Here is a 26,079-nt window from a genome sequence, read left to right on the forward strand (position 1 = left end):
CCTCTCTCACAGCCCCACAGGACTTATTTACCTATCCATAATTTATTTATATTAATGTCTGTCTCCCCATCTAGATTGTAAGCTCATAGTGGGTAGGGATTGTGTCTCTCATACTGTACTCTCCCAAGCGTTTAGTACAGTGCTCAGCACACAGAAAACACTCAATAAGTATGGCTGATTAATTGATTGAGGCTGATTCAAGGCAACATCCAGCTAGCAGGCCCGGTGGATAGTAGACTGGAGAATCTGAAGGTGTTGTGGAGAACCCTGCACGGTCTCCACAGTGTGGCAGCTAGGCCGATGGTCCGCTTTGAGAAGTTCAGAAAGCTCTGCGTGACGTGCTGGAAATTAATTTCTGCCCAGATCCAGGACTCGGTTAGTGGAGGCCCTGTTGATCCTTAGTAAGCCCAGATATCACACCAGTTTTCATCCCCCTCCTGATCGATTCAAGAGGACCAGCCAACAATGAAATTGAAAAATCCAACATCTGATGTTGGGGCTAGGAAGAAAATAAGAAATGAACAAAATGCTGAACAACTGAAATACACATTTTACAGAATAGAGCAGAGCTGTTCAGTGAGGAGGGCAGCTGGTACTCTTGCTGGGGGCTGAAGGGAAGGAAGAGAGAAACAGAGCTCTGAAATGGCTCAGCCTGACTTTCTCCAGAGGAGAAGGGGAGAAACAGAGAAAAGTGAATTGGAAGTGAATCAAACCTAAGAAAACCCATCCCAAAAGACTATGAGGAGAACTGTGGAGTGAAACCCAAGGTGTTCAGCCCAAGTATACATTTGGTTTGAGTCACATTTGGCTTTCGAAATTCAGGGACAAGATAGCCCATTTCACCCTATCCAGTTGGCTTCACTCAGGAGAACGACCTGCGATGAGATAGGGCTCTGTGTGGTGACTAACTTGGAGAGGCTTTGGTTCTCCCACGGGGGAAGATTTTCTAGATATTCTAGACACAACAGGCAGAGCGCCTCAGTCAAAGCACTGGTGTTTCACTTCAGTCTTGCAAATGGTCCAGGGACTACTCATCTGGAATGCCTTATTACTTTAGCAGGATTTCACCCCTGCTGCCTTCCCAACTCCTACAAAAAATCAAATACAATACAGACCTGAGGAGCCAATCTAGAACGTCGCTTCTGTCTCCCATCTCAGGATGGGGTTCAAGGCTGATCTGACCTTCAGTTCAGTATCTTGGACCAAATCAGAATCGATGCAGGCTGCAGAGGCCATCCCATCATTGCTTGCCCAGGTCAGCAGGGATTAAAAATCCAAGCTGTCCAGCAGCAGCTTGGAGACAGATGAGGGGTTTGTCCAGGTTCAAGCATGCCAAAGAACTCAGGGCACCAAGAGCAAGCAACAGGCTTGGGCCCGACTGGCTTTGGGATTGTCAGTCTCTCAGACCGTAGCCAAGTGAGTAGGGTAGAGCTCCCTGCTGCTGACCTCTAGGTCACTTCCTCTATATGGCTTCTAGACTGTGAGCCCATTGTTGGGTAGGGATTTTCTCTATCTGTTGTCGAATTGTACTTTCCAAGCGCTTAGTACAGTGCTCTGCACACAGTAAGCATTCAATCAATATGAATGAATGAATGAATGAATGAATGGTGGTGCTGCCTTTTGGTAGGCCTGAGTAGCAGCAACTCATGCTACCTCTACAGGAAGGAAAAAAGAAAGTGAGAGTGCAGGCCCAACAATCCAGCATTTTTCACTAGTGCTGAGGTAACTTGATTTTCTTTTCTGACTTTAACAGCAAAGAGAACATTCCACATTTTTCTTTAACTACCTAGAATGAAAACAGTGAAAGACCAAAAAACACTTTCTCAGAGAGCCGTGATGCCATGCTGAGCAAGTAAACACTACAGACACGGAGGTAACTTTTTCAGGAGCAGTAAGCACACTGCAGCGAATATTGAAGGTCTAGCCGAAGAAAGGGGTAAAATTTGGGACAGTGAATGGTATTGGGCCCCAGATAGATAACAGATCACAAACATAACACACACACACAAACACACATACACACACACACTCTCCCTTCCCGCCGCCAAAAAATACTGGCTAAACAACAAAGCTTTATAAAGTTAAGGAACGTGATGCACATACCTGCCACTTTAAATATGCCCTGATTAGACCAACTAACCGTATCTTCTTGTCTCCTAATTCAGAAATAGCTGTGTGTGGGTTCCTGTCCAGCAGATTCTTCCAGAGATCATAAGGAGCAGAAAAATACCAATTCAAATTCAATCTATACCTTCTCAAAGGAACATCCCCCCTGGCCCCACACACACCAGTACATTCACTGTCATACTATACTTGAGGACTCAATCATTTCTTGTTGATGAACTATTTTGCTGCTGGCCCAAGGTCCCACTGTACCAGGTGACCAAACACATAACCTGAATGGGTTGTTTGGGTGCTCGCCTGACTGCAGGCCAAGGTGATGAATTGTAGTCTTTTTGGCTGACTTTTCACCCTCTCCAGAGAACTCCTGTGTTTTCAAGGGCACAAGCCCCCACATTTCACCCCGCCTCCCCCCACCCCCCAAAAATAGGTGACAACTCCTTGGAGAAAGATCAAAGAAACCACTACAGGTTTCCTAACTTTTGCAATCTTCATCCACTCCCTGCGGTGGGAACATGAGCCGACTGGTGAGAAATGAAGGCTGAGGAAGCCTGCGCTCCACCTATAAAGACAACCTTGTGGAGGCTCATTTCCAGCAATGATCGAGGGAATTGTGTGGTTGAATCTTCAGTTTCTTGGGGCAGAGCAGTTTAATAAAGGCTCTTCTGAAACTGTAGTGGCACAGAGGGTAGAGGATAGGGTTGACTGCAGAGTTGATCCACAGCAGCCAGAACGATGTTTCGTACCAGTAGTCGGGGATGCAGTGACCGTGGCAGGCCGCCCGGATGATCATCAAGAGGGTGTATGGTGCCCAGCACAGGCCAAAGATGCTCACAATGACAGCTAATGATTTGGCCACCTTCTTATCCCGGGACAGCCGGAAACGCTGAGTGATGCTCTGGGACACCATCTTCATCCGTTTCTCCAGAGACGCCGAGGACATGGAATGCTTGTAGCTCCTTTTAAGGGATCGAGGCTTCTCCGAGCAGGGCCCGGAAGAGCTGGAGCTGGGAATCTGAGAGTCTCCACTGCTGGCGGGCTCGCTTTCAGAGTAGGGGCCATACTTACTCAACGTCAGGGTCTCCCGGGGCGTCTCTGGCATCCACTGCCAGCACTTTAAGGAGAATTTAGAGCCGGGGCTGGTGTCTGCCCCCTCTGTGAAGGTCTGGCCCGGGGCTTCCTGGATGACATCCATCCTGACTTTGGTGCGCTTCTGGATGTTAAGATAGATGCTCAGGTTGAAGAAAGTCACGCTCAGGAAGGGAGTAAAAAACTCCAGGGTGGAGGCTGAAATGAGGAAATACCAGTTGTAAAAGAACTCGGCATAGCACTCGCCTTCGGGGATGATGCTCCGGCCGGAGATGTGTTCCCAGCTGATGATGGCAGGGCCATACAGGAGGAAGGCCAGCACCCACACCAGCACCATCTTTCGCACCGCTCGCTTGGTGTCACCTTGCTGAGCTCTGTACGTGACCTGGAAAACAAACACCTCCTCACCACCACTGCCTCGCCACGAGAGTGGCTCATTGCATTCATTTATTCTTTTTTTCTGAGGGATTGTGTGCAGAGCTTCTGCCGGGGCCTCTGCAGTAACCATGGCAGGTCGAGAATGCTGTACAGTGCATCCGTTTATTTAGAGAAATATAAAGCCCTTATCGCCATCATACCCTGGGCATCTGGATATTGTCAAATTGGAAAGGAAAGGGAAGGAATAATGTAATCAAACATAAATAATACGTTGAATGATATAAGAATGGAGTAAGGCAGAATTCCCTCCAGGCTGGGGGAACTGTCACTCGAACTGTTAATTCCTCCCCGCCTCCTCATCCTGTCCCAGCAATTCGAGATTCCAAAACTATTTGCCGGGTGAGGGGAGGGGGAGGGAGGTAGAGGGGGTTGTGAAACTTTGACCCTGTTTGGAGTCTGCTCCTTAGGGGACACGTTTCCATGAGAAACTCAAGTTCCAGAGGGATGGGATTATTTTCCAAGATTTGTCGTTCTCCACCCGGAGGAACGGTCAAAAGCCTCTGAATCCGTGGTGAGAGAGATCAGAATGAAGAAGATAAACATCGCTCTGACTCGGTACTCACTGCTCTGGTGACGGAGAGGAATCTGTCGTAGCTAATCAGGACTATATTAAAGACTGACGAGGTGCAGAGCAGGTAATCAACCACCAGCCACAGCTTGCAGAAACTCCTCCCAAAGGTCCACTTCCCCGTCAACACATAGGGCACGTATAAGGGGATGCAAAAGGCACCTAGAAGAGAGGAGTTGGGACTAGGTCATGGGGACCCTCGGGGTCCTCTCAGCAGTACTTTCCCAGGGGAATCACAGCCATAGGGTAAAACAGCGGGTTTGGGGGAAGACCACTTCCTCATTCCTAGTGAGCCCAGTGACTCTGGATCAGTTTCTGATGGTCGTTGGTGAATCATTTGTGTAAAGGGGAGGTCTTTCAGGGCCCAAACCTGCACTGGAAAGAACTCTGGGACAAGCAACACCATGGGTTGAGTTTGTTGGGACTCACAAAAAATGACCACTTCAGCCAGGGTTCCAGCCACATAGCCCTTTATGGGCGCCCTTGGATCCCAACTCCATCCCCAATTAACTTGAGGTACCGCCAGCTAGCTACCCGGCCTGGAAGTCCTGAGCCATACCAAATGCCTTTGCCATTTCCTTCTGCAAAGCTGTGTATCTAAGCCAGGGCTGGGGATAAAGGAAATTAGAGCTGGTTTCACCAAGGGCCCTCCTCTCCCCAGCAGCGACTTGAAGGTGGTTTGGCTACTCCCAGCAGCTGGCTTATCTTCTCTTAAGATGGGCAGGTGAGGGAAGAAGATCCATCTGGTAAATGGAAACCAGCGGCCCTGCCTGCTCTCACAGATTCACTGTTTCTGGAAGTCCCCCCAGAACGGTGCTTGGGATTCTGGAACCAAACTGGGTCTGCACCCTTTTTCTGCCCAAACCGCCAGGGAGGCCATGAAAGCTTGAGTTTGCTCCCTTTCTAGGCAGGGAGCCCTGAAAGTCTGGGCTCCTGCTTTCTCCTGCTTTCAGCTCCTCCCTGCCTGTTTCTTCCCAGCATTGATCCCTTGTCGCTGCTGCTATGGCCTCCCAACAGATCTCCTCCTCTCTCTCTCTCTCTCTCCTCTGCCCCAGGGTCCATCCTCCTCTCTCTCTCTCTCTCCTGCCCCAGGGTCCATCCTCCTCTCTCTCTCCTGTCTCAGGGCCCATTCGCCGGTCAGCCATCCCATGCTGGACAGGAGGAAGGAGGGCAGGAGGATGCTCCCGGGCACAGCCCGGCGAGGCTGGGAATCTGTCCAGGGGGAGGCCTGGAAGCAGTGGCAGAAGCGCCATCCGGGGGGCCACACACTCTCCCGCCCCCCAACTTTCTGCCCTCTCGATGGGTGCTGTGCCTCGACCTCGGACCCTCACCCTCGGCTTCCCGGGAACAAGCCGTTTCTATTGCCAGGGCGACGGGTGGGCAGGGAATGTGTCTGTTTATTGTTATACTATAATTATTATTATTATTATTATCATTGTGGTACTTGTGAGGCAATTACCTTGTGCCAAGTTCTGTTCTAAGCACTGGAGTAACTACAAGTTAATCGGGCTGAGCTCAGTCCCTGTCCCACATGGGGTTCACACTGTAATAATAACGATGGTGTTTGTTAAAGGCTTATTATGGGCCAAGCACTGTTCTAAGCCCTGGGGCAGATACAAGGTAATCAGGTTGTCCCACATGGAGCTCACAGTCTTAATCTCCATTTCACAGAGGAGGGATCTGAGGCACAGAGAAGTGAAATGACTTCTATTGATCTTCAATTATTCTATCGATGCCTGTCTACTCGTCTCGTTGTCCGGCTCCCCCCCTTCTAGACTGTGAGCCAGTTGCCGGGTAGGGATTGCCCATCTATAGCCGAAATGTACTTTCCAAGCGCTTAGTACAGTGCTCTGCACACCGTTAGCGCTCCATAAATATGACTGTTGAAAAGAGAAGTGACTTGCCCCCAATCACCCTGTAGACCAGTGGCGGAGCCGGTATTAGAATCCACCACCTCTGACATTCCAGGCTGGGGCTCCTTCCACCGAGCCAGGCTGCAGTCGGTTAATGCAGTGCTTCGCACACAGTTAAGTGCTCAATGAATAGAACTGAATTCACCGAGTCGTATTTATTGATACTGTGTGCAGAGCACTGCACTAAGCGCTTATGACTCCGGGCGGCAAGTGGTTTGTTGTTGTTGTTTTTTTCCGGGGCCTCCTCTGGCTGGAAAGGCGAGTCTCCCTCTTCCCCAGCCGGTTGGGACTCCCGGGTCCCCCGGGTCCCCCCCGGACTTTACCTACTAGGAAGTCGGAGATGGCCAGGTTGAGGAGGAAGAAGTTGTTCTGCGTGCGGAGGCTGGAGTCCACCACGAAGGCCAGCATGACCAGCGCGTTGCCCACCACGGTGGCGGCGATGAGGAGGGCCATGAGGCCGCCCAGCAGCGCCGTCCAGGCGGTGGAGAAGGCCCGGGCCGCGGGCTCCCCCGCCGCAGCCCCGCCGGACCCGTTGAGGGACCCTCCGCTGTCCATCGCCCCCGGACTTCGGGCCGGGGTCGCCGGGGTCCCCGGAGCTGCCGGGGCTGGGGTGGCAGGACCTGTCGGGGGCCGGGGTCGCCGGGGTCCCCGGGCCAGGGGGTCCCCGGAGCCGTCAGGGGCCGGGGTCCCCGGAGCTGCCGGGCCTGGGGTCGCAGGACCTGTCGGGGACCGGGGTCCCCGGGACTGCCGGAGCCGTCGGGGGGCGGAGGTCGCGGGGGTCCCCGGAGCTGCCGGGGCGGCGGGGGCAGGACCTGTCGGGGGCCGGGGTCGCCGGGGTCGCCGGGGTCGCCGGGGTCCCCGGGGCAGGGGATCGCCGGGGCTGGGGTGGCAGGACCTGTCGGGGGCCGGGGTCGCCGGGGTCGCCGGGGTCCCCGGGGCAGGGGATCGCCGGGGCTGGGGTGGCAGGACCTGTCGGGGGCCGGGGTCGCCGGGGTCCCCGGGCCAGGGGGTCCCCGGAGCCGTCGGGGGCCGGGATCCCCCGAGCTGCCGGGGCGGCGGTGGCAGGACCTGTCGGGGGCCGAGATGGCCGGGCTCCCCGGGGCTGCGGTGGCAGGACCTGTCGGGGGCAAGGGATCGCCGGGGATGGGGTGGCAGGACCTGTCGGAGTCCGGGGTCGGCGGGGTCCCCGGGGCAGGGGGTCCCCGGACCCGCCGGGGCTGCGGTGGCAGGACCCGTCGGGGGCCGGGGTCGGCGGGGTCCCCGGAGCCGCCTCCGCTTTCCTCCGCTCCTCGGACCTCCGTGGCCGCCCGCGGGGAGGAGGGTCCCGCGGGGAGGAGGGTCCCGCCGGGAGGAGGGTCCCGGGGACCCCGTCCGGGCAGCGCCTACGAGGCGGCCAGCGGGGCGTCCAGGCGGAGCGCGGGGGGCCCCGGCATCGCCCCGTCCCGTCCCGTCCCGTCCCGTCCCGTCCCGTCCCGTCCCGCCGGGGCAAGGGACAAGCCGGACGCCCAACGGCCGCGGGGACCCGAGGACACCCCGGGGGCACCGGGATGCGGGGGTCGGGGCCGCGGGGCTCCGGGCACCGGGCGCAGCCTCCCCGCTCTCCCCCGGCGCAGCCGAAATGCGCCTCGACGCGCCTCTCCCTTCTCTGCCCCCTTGCCCGGCCCCCTGCCCCTCTGCTATAGGCTGCGGGCTGCCGCTCCGACCGCCCCCTGCCCTCCCCTCCCCTCCCCTCCCTTCCCCTCCCCTCCCCAACCCGTGCAAAAACGGCACCCCAACGGACCCTCGGGGTGGGGCACGGGAGAGAGCCGGACTCGGGGAGGGCCCGGCTCTGCCACTTGTCAGCTGTGTGACTGTGGGCAAGTCACTTCGCTTCTCTGGGCCTCAGTTCCCTCATCTGGAAAATGGGGATTAACTGGGAGCCTTCACGTGGGACAACCCGATTGCCCTGCATCTACCCCAGCCCTTAGAGCAGTGCTCTGGACGTAGTAAGCGCTTAACAAATACCAACATTATTATTATGTGAAGGCGCGGGGTCGCGGGGTGGGCATGAGGGCGCACGGAGGGACGGACGGGGTGGGCATGGGGGGCGCATAGAGGGAAGGTGGGCATTGTGGAGCGCACAGATGGGATGTGGGCTTGGGAGGGCGCACGGAAGGGCGAGTGGAGAGGGCATGATTAGACTGTAAGCCCGTCCCTGGGCAGGGATTGTCTCTATCTGTTGCCGAATTGTACGTTCCAAGCGCTTAGTACGGTGCTCTGCACACAGTAAGCGCTCAATAAATACTACTGAATGAATGGGGGGCGCACGGCCGGGGGTGGGCATGGTGGAGCGCACGGACGGACGGAGCGGGGTGGGCATGGGGGGCTCACGGACGGGGATGGGCACGGGAGGGAGCACGGAGATATTGAGGGGTTGGGCATGGGGATGGGCACAAAGGGACGGAGTGGGGTGGCCTTGGACAGCTCTCAGGTGCTGGCGGTGCCTCGGGACCCCGCGACTGGGGATTTGGGGAGTGGGTGGCCTCTTGGCTGTGCTCTGCATGTGGGGGAGGTTAAAGGAAACGCCTGCCACGGGTAATGCGCCTGGGAGGATTTCCTCCCCCTTGTAGAATCGGGCTGGCCCTCTCTCCTCGTCGGGGGGGGGGGGGAGCTGAGGAACAGGAGAGGGGGTGGGGTGGGTGGGCTAGGGTGGCAGACCCCCCCCCCGCCTGACAGCCACCCCGACGGTGCCAGCAGAGAGGTCCGGGTGAGGAAGGGCCACCCTCGGGGACTGCAGCTCCAGAGGAAGGACTGGATGGCACCGTGCACAGCCCAGGAAGTCATCACTTCCCCTCTGCTTTTCAAACTGGGGATGTCCTCAATCAATCCATCCATCAGTCCTATTTACTGAGTGCTTTCTGGGTGCAGAACTCTTTTCGAAGTGCTTCTTACCTCACCTCCCTTCTCTCCTTCCCCATCCGCAGCCCACACCCTCTGCTCCTCTGGTGCCCCAAACCTTCTCCTTGGGTCTCCATCTCCATCTGTGCCTGTCCCGCCACCGACCCCTGGCCCATATCCTACCTCTGGCCTGGAATGCCCTTCCTCCTCAAATCTGCTTAATAATCGCTCTTGCCCCCTTCAAAGTCCAACTGAAGGCTCACCTCCTCCATGAGGCCTTCCCAGACTAAGCCCCCCTTTTCCTCAGCTCCCCCTCCCCTCCCCGTCTCCCGGACTCGCTCCCTCTGCTCTTCCCTCCCTTCCCCACCCCACAGCACTTATGAATATATCTATAATTCTATTTATTTATAGAACCTTTGGTTCGCTTCTGATCTTCTTTCAGGGGCCGTCTGATAACGAACAGTGGAGTCTCCCCATATTTGAAATTTCAGAAGGTGAGTTTGCTTTTATATTCTCTCCACCCCACAGCACTTATGTATATATCTATAATTCTATTGATTTTTTTTGATGCCTGTGTTCTTGTTTTTGATGTCTGTCTCCCCCCCCCCCCAACCCCGTAGACTGTAAGCCCCCCGCCCAAGACTGTAAACCCGTTGTGGGCAGGGATTGCCTCTCTTTATTGCTGTATTTTACTTTCCAAGTGCTTAGTACTGTGCTCTGCACACAGTAAGTGCTCAATAAATACAATTGAATGAACAAATGAAAGTTGAAAGAAATCACTTAGTAGCAGCTGTTGGGAAATTGTTGGGCAAATAATGGAGAAATTAGATCAAGAGCCATACTCTGAAGAAGATGGAGAGGTAGGGGATGGTGAAAGTTTTGCAGTGTTCTCTGTTGGATCCTAAAGGATGCTCCCTCTTACTAACTGACCTTTCCACTGGATCCTTAACAACCAGTTGCTGGCCCAGGATTCTGTACTAAAACCTTGTGGAATTTAAGGAGCCTTCAGTCAATCATAAGTATCTACTGACTCCAGAGAACTGTTCGAAGGACTTGGAAGAGCGCAATAGAATCAGTAGCTGCAAAAGCACCTGCTGATTGGCACTGATTATTTTATGCCCTGGTTTACAAATGGAGTCTGATTTAGGACAAATCTTTGTTTCTAATTGCTGCTTTCTAGAGTGCAGTGTGGTTATTCATAAACCCACTGGGATTGTGTCTTCACTATCTCAAGAAGCTTCCAAGAGGGAAATATCTAGAAGCACAGAGAGAATACTGTCTGGTCCCAATTCTAGACTGTGAGCCCGTTGTTGGGGAGGGATTGTCTCTACCTGTTGCCAAATTGTACTTTCCAAGAGCTTAGTACAGTGCTCTGCACACAGTAAGTGCTCAATAAATATGATTGAATGAATGAATGAATGAATTAAACCAGGGGTGCAGTCCTGGTGTTCTATTCTCAGTTCCATGTTCTCAGCATTAGCTAATCCCTTTCTGGTAAAGAACGAATATTTTCAAATCCAATAAATAAGTCAGTCAATCGTATTAATCAATCAATTGATGGTTAAATAAAATGACCACTTACTGCATGCAGAGCACTGTACTAAGTGCTTGGGAGAATACAATATAACAGAATTGGTGGACATGTGCCCTGCCCACAAGAAGCTTACAGTCTAGAGGAAGAGAGAAAAAACCTGCCAGCTAATGAAATCCGGAAAACTAGACAACGCAACTTCAGGAGCAATAGTATTTCCTAAGCACCCATTATGTGCTGAGCACTGTAGTGAGTGTTTGGGAACATACAGTACAAGTAAAAGACATGGTTCATGCCTTCAAGGCCTTTACAGTGTATGAATGAGACAAGTGAACATAGATATACACACAATAGTTAAAGAGTAAGGCATGATTACAGATGATAAAAACAGCAAGTGATTAAATTTATAAAAAGTAAACAGATAAACACCTAGTGCTCAGGAAGCTGATCAGGCAGGTAGGCAAGAATATTAGCAAAAGGCTCGGGAAAGGGTGGTTTATGTAAGTAATGGAAAGGGAATGGAGAGAGGAATTCTTCTGCCACAGAAAGGCAACATTTATAGCTTTTCTGTGGTATTTGTTAAGTGTATCCTATGTGTTGAGCACTATTCTAAGAGCTGGGGTTAATCACTTAACAAGTTAAACAAGTTAATCGGATTGGACACAGTCCCATATGGGGCTCACAGTCCAAGTAGGAGGGAGAACAGGTATTAAATTCCCATTTTACAGTGGAGGAAACTGAGGCACACAGAAGTGAAATGACTTGCCTAAGGTCACGCAGCAGTCAGGTGATGATGATGTTAGTATTTGTTAAGCGCTTACTATGTGTCAAGCACTGTTCTAAGCGCTGGGGTAGATACACGGAAATCAGGTTGTACCATGTGGGCCTCACAATCTTCATCCCCATTTTACAGATGAGGAAGCTGAGGCACAGAGAAGTGAAGTGACTTGTTCAAGGTCACACAGCTCACAAGTGACAGAGCTGGCTCTTGATTCCCAGGCCCGTGTTCTATCCACTAAGCCACACTGCTTCCTTTGCAACCCAAGGATGGATTTTTCAAAGTGGATCTTACATTGTGGGGTTTTTTTTTGTGGGGTTTTTTTTTGCCGTTCTAGGGTGCCTATCCTAAAGGGGTGGATTCAAACACTTTCCATTTCTTTGATCCAGGAAGTGGGAAAGAAAGGACAGTAATTGCTGAGTCCCAACAGACGAGGTCAGTGTGAGCTTGTCAACACAGCTGCCAAGGAAAAGAAAGGAAAAAAAAAGCCGTAAAAGACAACACACATTGTCCAGGCACATACCCTCCCACCCACTCTCAACATATACACACATTGCAGGAGGCAAATTCCATTAAACCAGATAATGTTGCTACTTGGAAAGTTTGTAGCTGGAGGGAAGTATCACCATTCCCGCAAGAGTCATCTGCTACATTCCTGAGCAGCTCATGTGTTTTCGGATATAAGAATGTCAGCCCGATCCTGAGCAAGAGAAAGTGGAACAGTTTGGTTGATTCAAAACCCATGGACATAATAATTTTTTTATTGCTCTTTATCGACTCAGAAAGGAAAACTGATCTAGCTCCAGTTCCCTTCAGAGCCTGTGTGTACCTTCTGGTATGCATAGTCTTTCCTCTCCCCTGGGCTCAAGAGGATGTTGCAGGAAGATAATGAGTCTTCAGGCAGCCCTGAGAGTCTTCCACTCAAGCCTCAAGCTTTATCAAGCAAGCAAGCAAGCAGTAATATTTAGCGAGTACTTACACTGTGCAGAACATTGTTCTAGGCTCTTGGGAGAGTACAACAGAATTCATATGCATGATACCTGCCCTCCAGATGCCATATATCAAGGGAGATTGACACTAAAATAAATTGCAGGTAGGGGGAAGCAACCACGTATAAAAATATATAAATAAGTGCTGTGGGTAGGGGGAGGGGGAGCGACGATGGTGACTTCTCAAGTGCTTGTGGGGGTGAGAACTCAAGTGCATAGGCGATATAGTAGAAGGAGAAATAAGGTGGAAAGATGAGTGGTTAATCAGGGAAGACTTCCTGGAAGAGATATGATTTTTAGTAAGGATTTGAAGATGGGGGAAGCAGGAGTCTGTCGAATGTAAAAGGAGAGGGAGTTCCAGGTGAGATGGTGAGATAGCAGTCAATGAGCACCTTAAAGCTGATGGTTAGGGAGTGGGGACACCTACATAGAATGATATTTTAGGAAATGATCCAGGCAACAGAGTGATGTATGGAGTGGAGAGGCGAGAGACTGGAGGCAGTGAGGTCAGCGAAGAGGCTGATGTAGTAGTTGAAATGACAACTGCTTGGACCAGCCTGGTGACAATTTGTATGATGTGGGTTCTATCTTCAGAATTAAGATACAGGATTTTATGGCTGAATGAATATGCAGGTGGAAAAAGAGAGGAGTCAAGGATAAAGCCCTGGTTGTGGACTTGTGAGACAGAGAGGATGACAGCGTTGGGGTTTAAGACTGTGTGCCCAAGTGGGACAGGGACCGTATCCAATCTGATTAGCATGTTTCTTACCCCAGCGCTTAGTATAGTGCCCAGCATATAATAAGTGCTTAACAAATATCATTAAAAAACAACAACCACAAAATCCTCATTTGTCCATTTTCCAGATCCTACCTGTTCTATTCTTTCCCTTTGGTTTGGATGACTTATGTCTTTCTTAAGCTGAAAGCTGACAGTCAGTCAATCAATGGTATTTATTTAGCACCTACTGAATCTTAAGCCTCATACTGAATGCCTGGGAGAGTTTAACAGTAGTAAGATACATGTTCCTTGACCCTAGGGCGCTTGTAGTCTAATGGGGAAATAGACAAAAATAATGTACAAAGAGCAAAAGCAGGAGGAAGAATATGGACACTACAGGAAGTAGGAAAAATGTATCAGGATAAAATAGCTGGATAAATAATTGAATGCCCAAATTCCTATCTAAATGGAAGGATAGAAAAAAATGCCTAGTCAGTATTGGAATGATGTGATATGAATTAATCAAAGAAAGCTTCCTGGAGGAGTGGAGTTTCCTTTTTAATGGTATTTATTAAACATTTACTCTGTACCAGTTACTGTACTAATTGCTGGGGTAGATATAAGATAATCATCTGGGACACAGTCCTTCTCCCACATGGGGCTCACACTCTTAACCCCCATTTTCCAGATGAGGTAATTGAAGCCCAGAGAAGTTAAGTGACTTGCCCAAGTCACACAGCAGAGCTAGGATTAGAACCTAGGTCCTCTGACTCCCAGGCCCATGCTCTTTCCACATTGTTCACACACTATTCTAGGAGGCTTTGAAGATGGGGAGAACGCCAGTCAAGTGGATTTGAAGCAGGGAGGGAGTTCCAGGCTGGGGGAACAGTGTGAGTGAGGGTTTGGAAGAGCGGGAGTTGAGAACGAAGTAAAACCTGCTTGCGAGAAGCAAAGAGTGCTAGTTGAGGACAGGTCTGAATTGCAATAGCTACTCATTTTCAATGGCCCCTCGGTCGTGAGCCCTGCTCTAGGGATTGCTCTCCCTTAATATCAGGCGTTCTACCTCCGAGCCCTTCACCAGGGATTTGACTCTGTTTTTAATTTCAGACCCTCAAATGACATGTTCCAAAAGTGAAACCAAACACCACTGTTCCAGCGGAAAACGGGGGTTTGGCACATACACGCACCTCCCCCACCCCCCCAACACCTATAGTTATCAATCCAACTGATTCTCTCCAAGTCTTTGTGAAGATGATCTCACTTGGAGGAGGTTCAAGGAGTCTGACCTCCCGCAGCTCATATTATCCTGGTTCAAGTCTTAGTTGCTATTTTTGGCCGCCGCTGCAGTAGGTGTCTTACTGTATGGCTTAGGTAGTTGCACACCAGGCAAAGCTGGCCAGTTTTTTCCCCCTTTTATCCTTTGTTGGGGGGGAGGAGGGAAATTGCAGCAAGAGACTGCTCAGGATTGCCTGTTGTCTTCTGCTCGTTATCTGGTAAGCCAAGGGGGGATGGTGACCCCTTCCCTGTGCTTATCCCCTGCAGGCATAGCCCCATCCAGAAGTCTTTTTCCTGCCCAGCAGAACAATTTAGGCCCTCCTCAAGGCCTCTGCAAGGCAATTCAGTGTCCCTCCAACAATTCAGGTCCTCAGAACTCTTCAAAAAGATAATACAGTTTCTCCTCCAATTCCTCCTTCGGCCTTGTTGCTCCCAGGGGTCCAATAATACAAGATGGAGTCACTCGTGCTCACCACACCCTCTTACTCCCTCAACTTCCCAAAGTGAGTATCATGAGTTTGCTTAAAAGTCCTGTGCTTTCTTCCCAAGCATGCGCCCCATGGAACAATCTTCCTCACCACCCCCAGCTCCAGAGAAGCGGCCAGAGGTGTCAGGCAGACCCTATAGCTGCATCTCTTGAGCATACAGTATCAGACCACTGTACTTGGTGAGAAACTTTGGGCCGAAGTGACAGACATATTAAGCCACTGCAAATCTCTAATGTCTCTAGGAAATCTTACCCATCGGATTCTCCTTTTGTTTCTTCTCTTGGGGAACATAGATGGGAATGGCTGAGGAACAACAAAGGAAACCTTGGTGGTAGTGCTTAATTAAAATCAGCTTGAAAGCCACCTCTCCAACAGCAGTCTAAAGGAAACCTAGAGCCACTCATGTTTTAGTGTCCTACCTTTGTCCTGGTGAGTCATGGTGGGGAAACTTTTTAATGATAATGATAATAATAATAGTGGTATTTGTTAAGCATTTACTATGTGGCAAGCACTGTACTAAGCCCTTTGATAGATACAAGATAATCAGGTCCCACACGGAGCTCGCCGTCCAAGTGGGAGGGAGAACAGGTATTGAATCCCCATTTTCCAGATGAAGGTGCTGAGGCACAGAGCAGTTAAATGACTTGCCCAAAGTCACCCAGCAGACAAGTGGCGGAGCTGGGATTAGAACCCAGTTTCTCTGACTGCTTAGCCCATGCTCTTTCCACTAAGCCACACTGCTTCTCATGCATCTTCTTATTCACCTTGCTCACATGCCGGACTTTCAGATCCAACCCTTTAAGTGGTGGAGACTGTTCCTTCAGCACCATTTTGTGTGTGTCCAGAGAAGATCAATGATGATGCAATCAGCCCCACCTTTCCAGCCTTTTCTTTCTGCAGTGGTAAAGATAGTTTCAAATCCCTCAAAGGAAAAAAAATAGACTAAGGATAGGTCTGGAGAATTGAGGTCTAAAATACATGTTGGCTTGACTTATCCCGGTACTTCAGAGAGGAAAAAAAACAACCCACCACTTGTACTTGAAATATCTGAATAATTGAAGTCAAAGTGGTTCACCGCTTAGTACAGTGCTCTGCACATAGTATATGTTCAATAATTACAATTGAATGAATGAGTGAATCATTTGAGTGGTAGGCAAAGCCCATTTCCAGAACTGCTTTCTTAACCTCTAGGCAGCATAATGCTTCTTGAAAGGAGCTCAGGTTCAGAGGAAGACAAGACTGTTTTTGAATAGCTTTACTCTGGGTAGTCCCCTCTGCCCCCTCATAGTTCTGCTTTTCCCATGAAAGGCAGTAAATGGGAAAGAGAGAGCGAAGCTCTCCTAGCCCAGAACACCTGCTTCAAATCAGCTGAAAACAATAAAAAGGCAGTGGAAGAAAGCAGCTGTTCAGAGTGAGCACAAGTAGAGAAAAAACATATGACCCAAAGGCCCCTTTTCCTTTCATTAGCAAGATGTTCTCACATCATCTCTCCTCTGGTCGAGCTAAAGGGAAGCTGATAAGGGGGAGTGACCGTTCCATCTGGCAACTGTCGGCTGCCCCAAGTCCTTCCCCCTGGAGTGAGCCATCAACTGCATTTGCTGCCAGTTATAAACTTTTCTATAGACTTCGGATTTGTTTCCCTTTGACCCATCACCCAGCAAATGGCCAACAGCTGGAATGGAGTGGAAAAAAAAGATGGCTCAGTGCAGAGGAAATTAACTGCCCCATGTCTAGTTAAAAAGATCAGGTATCAGTGTGTGTCACATGAAGTGATTTTTTTTCCAAAGACTTTCACACACCAACCCCTTGGAGAGAGCCCAAGCTCATCAGAAAGATTAGTCTAAATTGAACTACGGATTCAGAGAGCTGGATGGGACTTGAGAGGAGAGTCCTCTGCCTTCGGAACAGATGATCATTTATTCTTTTCTGAATCGATCTACTGGAATGGGGGCTCTACATCCTTGCTTCATAGCCTATTCCAGTGTTTTATTCCCCTGATAAGCAAGTGGTTATTCTTGATGTTCAACCAATTTCTTTAAAGGTTTAATTAAATTTCACTTCCTCTTCAATCCTCGGCGGACCTGGAGAATAACTAACGCGTTCTCTACATAGAAAACGGTCCACGAAACAGTTATTAGGTCGCCTTGTAGACTTCTGAGTGGTGAAGGGGTTCAGTGAGCCGAGACTCGCTCTAATACAAGAAGATCGGGGAGACAGAGTTAAGCAGGTGGTCCCCACAAGGGAGTCATTGGTGTGAAATAACATTGGTGGGCTCAGCCCAAGTGTCCGCTGAAAGCTGCTCCCATGCCACTCCATAGTCACTCAGTGTCTGAGTTCTTGCTTCAAGCAGAGGTTCATCAACCTCACAGGGCTGAAAGCTCCTTCCTCCTCCTCCTCTTCCTCTCCTATTTGTGCAAAATACCGGGCCACCAACCGAGCCTGCCGTCTGAGAGAGAAGCTGCCCAGGCCCCACATCTTCAGGACTTCCTATCAGCTCTTGCACCAGCCCAGGAAGAGTAAAGAGATGGATATCAGCTGCATGAACCTTCTCAACTTCTAGAAAATTAGAAAACTTGTGGCTTTGGCTGCCACTGTGACCCCTGGGACTGTTGAACTTTGAGCTGCAAAGAGCAGGAAACTCTACTTTATTAGTCGTGGTTCTCTATCACTCGTATTGTATTTATCATTGTCTTACCCTTAATATTATTTTTATAGTTTCATCTTGGATTATGTGTCTGAGACCAATCATTTATTCTTAGATGTGGGGGGCAGGGACTGTGCCTGATTCATTCCTGTTTATTTTTTTCCAGCACTTAGAACAGTGTTTTGCCCACTGCAGCCACTTAATAAATTCTTTTACTATGATTAGTACTACCACTATTACTGCTAATAATGATAGTCCTGTGAATTTTCTGTTTGGCTTTGATAGTCGCTGAACTTCTCTGTGCCTCGGCTTCTTCCTGGTTTGAAACAAACAAAGAAGGACGAGAACTATCGTGCAATTTGTGTGGTTGATTAACAGCATAGACAACAGATCAGCATTCTGTTTGTGGGTTTTGGATCAGTTATTTGGATCAGTTACTTCAGCTCCTTTATAAGGTTTATTGACACTGCAGGCAAACATGCTACAAAATCTGAGTCCCATCTTCAGTGTCTCTACAAGTAGCAGAAATGCTTTTCTTTTCCTTGGACAAAATGCCGAGTGAACATTGTCGTTATCCCAATTTAGTTCCTCATCTTCCTCAGGTGAGCAAGAATTCCAGCCTTTTCCTTCCCTCCATCAACTAATGGCCTGTAAGGGAGAAGGCAAAAGCAAACTTTGAAGGACCATTTAGTTCCAAGAGAGCAAATGTTGCATTCATTATCACCAGGAGAAGGGTTAAAACTTGACTGACGTTTCCTGAAGTCCTTGCCATTATCACAAATCCTGCCCTACTGTGTTTTCTCTTCCATAGATGATGTTACTTTGCCTGCCATCTTTGCTTGAGTTCATATAGTTGAAGGAAAGGAAGCTATTTTGTGACAATCTAAGCCAGCTCCCAGCTGCATACTAATGTTTTCTGGGGCAGCATATGCGAGCAGAATAAGTCCCAACCCGTCCAGACTTGGAATTAAAAAGGTGAATTCTGGCATCGCCATGTCCACTTGTCGGCTGTGTGACCGTGGGCAAGTCACTTAACTTCTCTGTGCCTCAGTTCCCTCATCTGTAAAATGGGGATGAAGACTGTGAGCCCCACGTGGGACAACCTGATTCCCCTATGTCTACCCCAGCGCTTAGAACAGTGCTCGGCACATAGTAAGCGCTTAACAAATACCAACATTATTATTATTATTATGTCCAAAAACAATTGCTCCACAAGCAGTGGCAAAAGTGAGCTGAAATTATGGGCTCAGCCAGAGCCAACATGAAGGGGGATGTGGAACATAATGGAGTTGCCAGTTTTAGGGACATGGCATTTCTTCCAGGTGTACACGTGGCAAAATGTTGAAGTAGAAGTGGTTACAGGGGATCTTTGTTGCAATGGAGAAATCAGGAGAGTGGCTCTGACAATCTGAATAAGAACAGAACCAAACTGTGTAAACTGTTGGATTCATTCCATTTTACTCTTCGATAAGTCATCAGGAAGCAATGTACTTTCATGACGGAGGTTGGATTTCTTAACATTCACTTCTACCTCAGGATTGGCTGATGCACTGACCCACTTCCTTTCATTTGGATAACTCAGTCCCTTAGGAACACTGGGTCTTGAAAGCACTCTGCTTTCAATGTAGACCCACCCACCTATGCAGATCAGTCAATCAAAGGTATTTATTGAGCACTTACTATGTGCAGAGCACTTGGGAGAATACAGTGCAACAGAGTTAGCAGACACGTCCCCTTCCCACAGTGAGCTTACAGTTTAGGGGGGAGCCAGACAATATAATCAATAATTTATAATATATGATTTAAAGATATGTACAAACATGCTGTGCAGATAAACATGTGTAAAGATATGTACAATTTGCTCAAAGTGCAACCTACACTTTCAATGTAGACCCACCCATCTTTGCTAATGTCTAACGTAATTTGCCCTGATTTTTTGCAAAAGCTTCATAAATGCTTATTGATCCTGTCTGTGAAATTAGAAGTTGGTTTGCAGCACAAACCCATAGACTCTTCCAGCTTTCATTTAGTGGTCTAAAACTCAGTCTTTCATCTTACCTGAAGGTGAACCATTTACTCTTACTATCTGTGCATCTGGCCATGTAGTACATGCAACTCTTCTGAACTGAAGCTAAACTAAGCTGAACAGAAGAATTTTGCATTTCATTTTTAAACAGTGCATCAATAATACCTTTACTGCAACATAATGCATTTCTAATTGTGTGAGTGAGTGGTCGGGCATCAGTGGGATGTTCTTGCTCACGGAAAGCTACCTCTATGTTCATGCAGTAGTAATAAAATAATATGTTCATTAGTGAAAAGGGGAAGTTAGCTGTACCTTGACCCTAATTTGCCATTTTATTCATGAATCCAAAGGAATTGGGATTTGGAATGAGAGAGGAGGTCTGCTTTTAAATTAAAGAGCAATCTTTATTTCAGAGGGATTTTATTTCTAAAAACTTGATAAACACAAATGATTAGATTTAAGGGAAGGCAGATTTCACCAGTAACCCTCGAAGGTCAAGAATAAAGCCTTGGTCATTCTGGACCCAAATTTGGGTGCTGAATTAAAGAACATATCTTCAGACTGTAACAACCACAGCACGTCGCCTTTTTTCTACTTGTCTCAGGTTTGCATGATATGATGAGAACCCAGCAGATAGTATGTCAGAGAGAAAGTGGAACTTAAATAACCCAGGAGTATAAAAACTTCAAAACAAACACTTTCATGCTGGAAAGATAAAGACCTAAAGGGGCCTCCAAAAACATGAAGGGTGTGAATGGGGAATTGTCATTGTTCACTCAATCCCACAATACCAGGAAGGGGGGGAGGGGGGGCATCCCCTCATGTTTGAATGATGTTTGAAGGTGTTAGATTCAAAATAATGAAAAGAAATGCTTCTTCACCCAGCAGGGAGTAGTCATTTAGAATTCACTGCCACAGAAAGTTGTGCAGGCTGAAATTATCAGCAGACTCAAGAGGGATTTGGTTAAATTTGGTTAAAGATATGTACATCTCTTTAAATTGTATGTTAAATTAATGTCTGCCTCTCCCTCTAGACTAAGCTCAGTGTTGGCAGGGAACATTTCAGCCCACTCTATTGTACTCTCCCGAGCACTCAGTACAGTGCCCTGCACATTGCAAATGCTTGATTGACTGATTGATGAATGGAGGAGAGGTCTATTATAGGTAACTAGAGGGATGGAAAGGGGAAAATTAGAGTTGTTAGCTGTCCATCTCTAAACGTTAGGATTGAGGTTCAGGAGGGGAGCTAAATCATCGGATCTACAAGCATCCCGCTGTCACCACTGGAGACAGAGTTTTTAGTGGCAGTATGACTCCGCCCTCCAGCAAAGGCCCTTCAAAAAGAGTCTTTGTGTATCTTTGGGAGTGATTTGTTCCTTCAATATGCTGATTTGACTGATACCAGCTGTAGTTTGTGTCTGGGAGTGCTGATCCTTGAGGGCAAGGTTCATGCCTACCAACTCTATGACTCTGTAGTCTCCCAAGTGCTTAGTGCCCAATAAGTGCTCAGTAACCACGACTGATGGATTGATTGCTTTGTAAAAGGAAGCACTGATTCGTATTCTAGTCACCCCTAACCCTCCCCAGTGCAGCCCAAGGGAGATGCTACGATGGGAATGAACCTGGAATAATGAACTTTCTTTCGCTCCCTGGAGGTTACCTTTCTAGACCTTAGGGGTAGGGCAGCAGAGAGGTTGGGTGGGAAAGAGCAAGGAAGTGAGTTTAGATGGAGACAGTTTTGTGGTTCTGCAGGTGAAAATCTTCAAAACTTTTAGAAAGCACTCAAAGGAACAGCATCTTGGCAAAAAATGTGGCTAAGTGTAGAAAAGGAATCCATATTAATTAACTATGTTGTTTGATAAGTGCTTTCTATGTGTCAAGCACTGTTCTAAGTGCTGGGAAAGACACAGGTTAATCCAGTCAGACACAGTCCCTGGCCCGCATGGGGCTCCATATCTCACTCTCCTCCCGCAGTTCTTTTCCTGGTTAGAGATAAGAACTTATCCTCTAAAATAAATGGTCCTGATGTTTAAAAATTCACACTCCTTGAGGCTCCTTGAAAAACGGCATGGCTTAGTGGATAGAGCCCCGGCCTTAGAGTCAGAAGGAGCTGAATTCTAATTCCGCCTTCTGCTGTGTGACCTTGGGCAAGTCACTTCACTTCCTCTCGGCCTTAGTTCCCTCATCTGTATAATGGGGATTAAGAATATGGGCCCCATGTGGGCTAGGGACTGTGCCCAACCTGATTAACTTGGATCTATCCCAGTGCTTAGAACAGTGCTTGGCACATAGTAAGTGCTTAACAAGTACCACAGTCATTATTATTATTATTAGTTTCAAAGCAAAAAAATTTTTTAAAATAAATGGGCCACTCATGTTATTCCAGATTTTAAAATATGCCACCAATACGCCACAAGACTCTCTTTGAAAAGGTGCAAGCGGGAGAGCAGGGACAAGAAGAGAATGCTCAGTTCTGACAACACACCTGCGTTCACTACTCATTTTGGATAGACCCCGATGGCAGAATCTGGGAACGCCCTTCCCACGGCATATGTTTGAGCGGGTACACCGTGATGCGGTCTTGGAAGAAACTGTGCGCTTGTACGTGGCATCTGACCCAAGGTGAGTACTAAATTTACCTTCATATGGGTTTCTGCAAGAATGCAATCCCTGTATTACCCTCATGTATTGTTTTCCCAGATCTTGCGTGCTGCCCCTCATCCACAGGAAGTATTTTTCACCATGGCCCATGGCCTCTGGGATGTTTCAGATTGGCAGGAAGGTTCAAAAGTAGAAATAGACTGCATTGCTAGGGGAAATCTCCCAATTGTGGCTAAACTGTTTGAATATTAAGTGCTCTGCACACAGTGAACCCTCAATTAATGTGATTGACTGAGACTGAATGACAATAAATAAAAACGGTGGATCGATTGATGGCAAAGTCAGGATATTTCCCTGCACTAATAATGATGGTTTATTTATTAAGCACTTAATAGGTGCCAAAGCACTGGCCTGAGCGTTGGGAAGGATACAAAGTAATTAACTCAAACACAGTCCTTGTCCCACAAAGGATTTACATTCTCCTCCTTCTCTTTTCCACCAATGTCCCAGCCTCCCTATGCATCCTCAGTTTGTCCAGTTTCAGGTTTCAAATTCCCCAACTACAAAAGGCTGTTGTCATAAAATGAGGGATAAAAACAAGGACATTTCAGCAAATTATTCAAGCTGATGAGTTTACATGGCGGCAGACTGCATCCTAACCCTGTCCAGATTAAAAAAAAAAAGTATCATTCCTCTGGGTTAAATCCTGCAAATGTCAGTTCCCCATCCTCCTGCTGCTTTCTTAGTCCACAGAGGCACCAGAGCATTGAAGCCTCATAAAAAATGAATATGACTTCCTGAACCAATTAAGCATATTATTATCTGCTCGGCACATAGTAAGCGCTTAACAAATACCAACATTATTATTATTATTATTATCTATATTAACCCACCCGGATCTTGTCCTATATCAAAGTGTGACTCTCGTCTAGTTGGCTCTGCCATTCGAGTCAAACCCACGGAGAAATAAAGGCAGAAGAAGCTATCTCTGGTTATTCTTGGGAGTTGTTTAGTATCTTATTTTATATAATGTGGAGGTGGTACCTGGCGTAGTCACAACACCTAGCTGAGGTAGGCGATGTTTTAAGGAACAGAAAGAGGATTTTGATTTGACATTTTCATTCATGGCTTCTTCCTCACTTTGCTGTTCAAGCACTCGAGCAACAGTGATTCCAGTGGGGAGAGTTAACTGGAGCTACATGGCTTGGAGAGAAGTGGAGGGCTGGCATTAGCCAGGATTGGGGGTTGGGAAGGCAGCCAATCCCAATCATTCTGGCCCAAAAAAATCCACTTTGGCTCACTCTTAAAAGCTCCAACTGACCTGGATTCAGTTTTACCAAAAGCTCTTTTGTGCTCTTGTCCTTGGTGAAGAATGGTTCATGCCTGATGGTTAGCCAAGAAAGGAATTCCCTGTGTTTCTCTCCGGTGGGAAAGGGAGACAAGGTACTTACTAGTCCTTGTTTACAAGACTGGCTTTGGGGATTTCACTGCATACAATCTCCTTGCCCCCATAACCTCAAATTCATTATAGATAAAATACAAGAAAGTTGATATCAGTTCCTCATCTGTAAAATGGGAATTGTTGTTCATTCAATCACATTTATTGAGCACTTACTGTGTACCAAGCACTGTACTAAGCATTTGGGAAAGTACAGTACAACAGTAAACAGTGACATTCCCCGCCCACAATGAGCTTACAGTCTGCAGTTGGGGAGACAGAGTTGTAAAATGACGAATCCCTGTCAAGGGAGGCAACCATCAGAGTGTGTCTCCAAGCTTCCTGTTTCCTCCAGTGAATACTATGCTGGATGGATCATTGCTGTGACTCAGAAGTGGCAGTGGTCGTGTTGTTCTGTCCTTATTTCTTAAGGCTGACAGAGATCTTAAAACCTTGAGGGGTATTTATTTCATCCACCAGTTTACCAAACAAAGGCAAAAAACAAACTTGATTCATGAGAAGGAAATGATGTACTCTTGATGAAAATGATTTTGTATTAACTGGTCAAATTACATCCCCCAAAATATGCTTTCTTAGCACCTCTTTAGTGGGATTATTTCAGGAGAAAATTTACCTTGTCACAGTCTGGCCCTGGTTTTTTCCCCTTGCTTCTTCTGCCCACCCCTCAGCCCCCTCCCTCCACCCCCCCCCCCCGCGCCACGACTCCCCTTTTTTCAATCTAATTTGGAATTCGATCAAGGCCAAGAGATTGTCCTGGGGTGGCTTCCTAACTCAATCCCTTGCAGTTTTGTGTCAGGCATTAGATCTACTGAACTAAAGGGAATGCAGATCATTATTCTGGAGGGAGTCCTTGCCTTGATAAAGTATTTTCTTTGCTGTTAGTTCCAGTTTAGGGTGGTGATCTTTGATGATTCCAATTTCTCTTTGATGTGGGATGAATTCAGCAAAATCTGAAATATTGAGTGCCTTTCGCGCGAGAGACCATGGCAAAAGGCAAGCTTTCAAACAGGGCCAAACCAGGTCACAGAGAACTGAGAAAAGGTTCGAGAAGGGAGTGTAGAAACCTGGCTTGCAGGGTTCGCGGTGGTTTTTTCTCTAGTCCTAGGGGCTCCCCATGTGCTGCCAGGTGTAGGTCCTGCTATTATATAATCTCGCTTGTCAGGAGGGGGCGGTATTGGATAGCAGAGTCATGGCTACCCTCCATCAATCGAATCGAGCAGTTGATGGTATTTATTGAGTGCTTACTATGTGCAGAGCACTGGGCCAAGTGCTTGGACAAGTACAGTGGAGTTGGTAGACATGCTTGGCGGCAACGAATGGAGAAGGGGAAGGGAAAAGAAGAAACGAGGGTAGGGGAAAAGTACTGTGGAATAAAGTGTTCTGTCCCAAGATGAACCAAATTATCAAAGCTAGAAGAGTTTAAACGGAGAAACCGGGTGGAGGTGTTTGGGCGTTGGGAGGCAGAGACAGTCATTCTCTCACCTCTGTCCCCTCAGTCTCCAGCCCTGATTCCTCCCAACAGTTTCTCAGTACGGATGCTCCTCTGGGCTTCTGACTCCTAGGGCCGGCTATCCAGGAAAGAATCAGCCCTTGGGAGCTCCCACTCAGATGCCTTCAGTTCCCTACAGCAGCATAGAAGGCATTCCGGGGAGAAAGAAATAGTGAGCGAGTATTGGCCCTCATCCTAGAAGAGTTTATAATTAACGAGGACTGTGGCGGTGGTTATGGCTAGGAGTGACACAGTGCCCAGGCCTAAAGTAAACAAAAAGTACAAAAGAGAGAGGCAAGTTGTACAGACTACAAACAATGGGAACCTACCTCCACTTCACTTTATGGGAGGTAGAGTGTTCAAGGAATACAGGGTTCCTAAGGTGACCAGAGTGGGAGGGTACCAGGTGGGACTTGGGAGGATTTCAGGAGTAAGGGGATAGAAGGGATTTGGGGGCATGTTTCTGAGAAGAGACTCTTGGAGGAAGAAGAAGGGACCAGGTTCCCCTCCTGCCACCTTTTCTTTCTTTCCCAAATGACTCATCCTGGCCCTGCCAGGCTTCAGTATTTTCTGTTGGTTGAGGTTATTTTTTCCCATATCATTTGATTGCTTTCTCTTGAGCCCTACCTCCACATAGCGAGTGGCCTATTACAGCCAAAATGTGTGTGTATGTGCGGGGGAGAGGTATTGAGTGAAGCAGTATTTTTGTTAAGTGAAGAGAGTGGGCTCTCTTTGATCTACAGAAGAATACCTGAGTCTTTGACCTGCTCAACCTGTTGACTCTCTGCAGTGAGGCTGCTAGGGAAGACAGCTATGGGCCTGGTTCAAGGGGATGGAGAGAGAGACGGAAAGAGAAGGAGATGATTGTTTGTGCTACTGTCAAGCAATATGTGTCTCTTAGAGATTTTCTGCAAAGCAAAAAATCTGGTTACCCAATACAATTTATCTTGCCCATCCCTCTGATTCCAAGTTGGAGTGACCCTAAGGCATTCTGGATTGATAAGAATCTCTTCTGGGTTAGAAGCAGGCCTTGGAGCCCCTTCAGTTGGATAGCTGATTCAGGAGAAAGCTTGGA

The 26,079-nt window shown here is 48.2% G+C and overlaps 2 protein-coding genes across 3 annotated transcripts in view; one reads left to right on the forward strand and one right to left on the reverse strand.

Annotated features, from left to right (window-relative positions):
• Positions 1 to 1,539: 1,539 nt before the first annotated feature.
• On the reverse strand, positions 1,540 to 6,884 carry HRH3 (histamine receptor H3). The gene is made up of 3 exons (XM_029070073.1): positions 6,453 to 6,884; positions 4,212 to 4,378; positions 1,540 to 3,595 (listed from the first exon to the last, which is right to left on the reverse strand). Exons 1-3 carry the CDS (start codon positions 6,682 to 6,684, stop codon positions 2,708 to 2,710), a joined length of 1,287 nt encoding a protein of 428 aa, XP_028925906.1. The 5' UTR covers positions 6,685 to 6,884; the 3' UTR covers positions 1,540 to 2,707.
• A 14,967-nt stretch (positions 6,885 to 21,851) lies between these two features.
• The window catches only part of OSBPL2 (oxysterol binding protein like 2), a 101,871-nt gene continuing 97,643 nt past the window's right edge, over positions 21,852 to 26,079 (forward strand). Inside the window, exon 1 of one of the 2 annotated variants that reach the window (XM_029070422.2) lies at positions 21,852 to 22,077. The gene's annotated coding sequence lies outside the window, so the exon portion shown is untranslated. The remainder of the gene's footprint in view (positions 22,078 to 26,079) is intronic. The other variant, XM_039912831.1, reaches the window with a different exon arrangement.

The sequence above is a fragment of the Ornithorhynchus anatinus genome, chromosome 8 (genome assembly GCF_004115215.2).
Source record: "Ornithorhynchus anatinus isolate Pmale09 chromosome 8, mOrnAna1.pri.v4, whole genome shotgun sequence".
NCBI lineage: Eukaryota > Metazoa > Chordata > Mammalia > Monotremata > Ornithorhynchidae > Ornithorhynchus > Ornithorhynchus anatinus.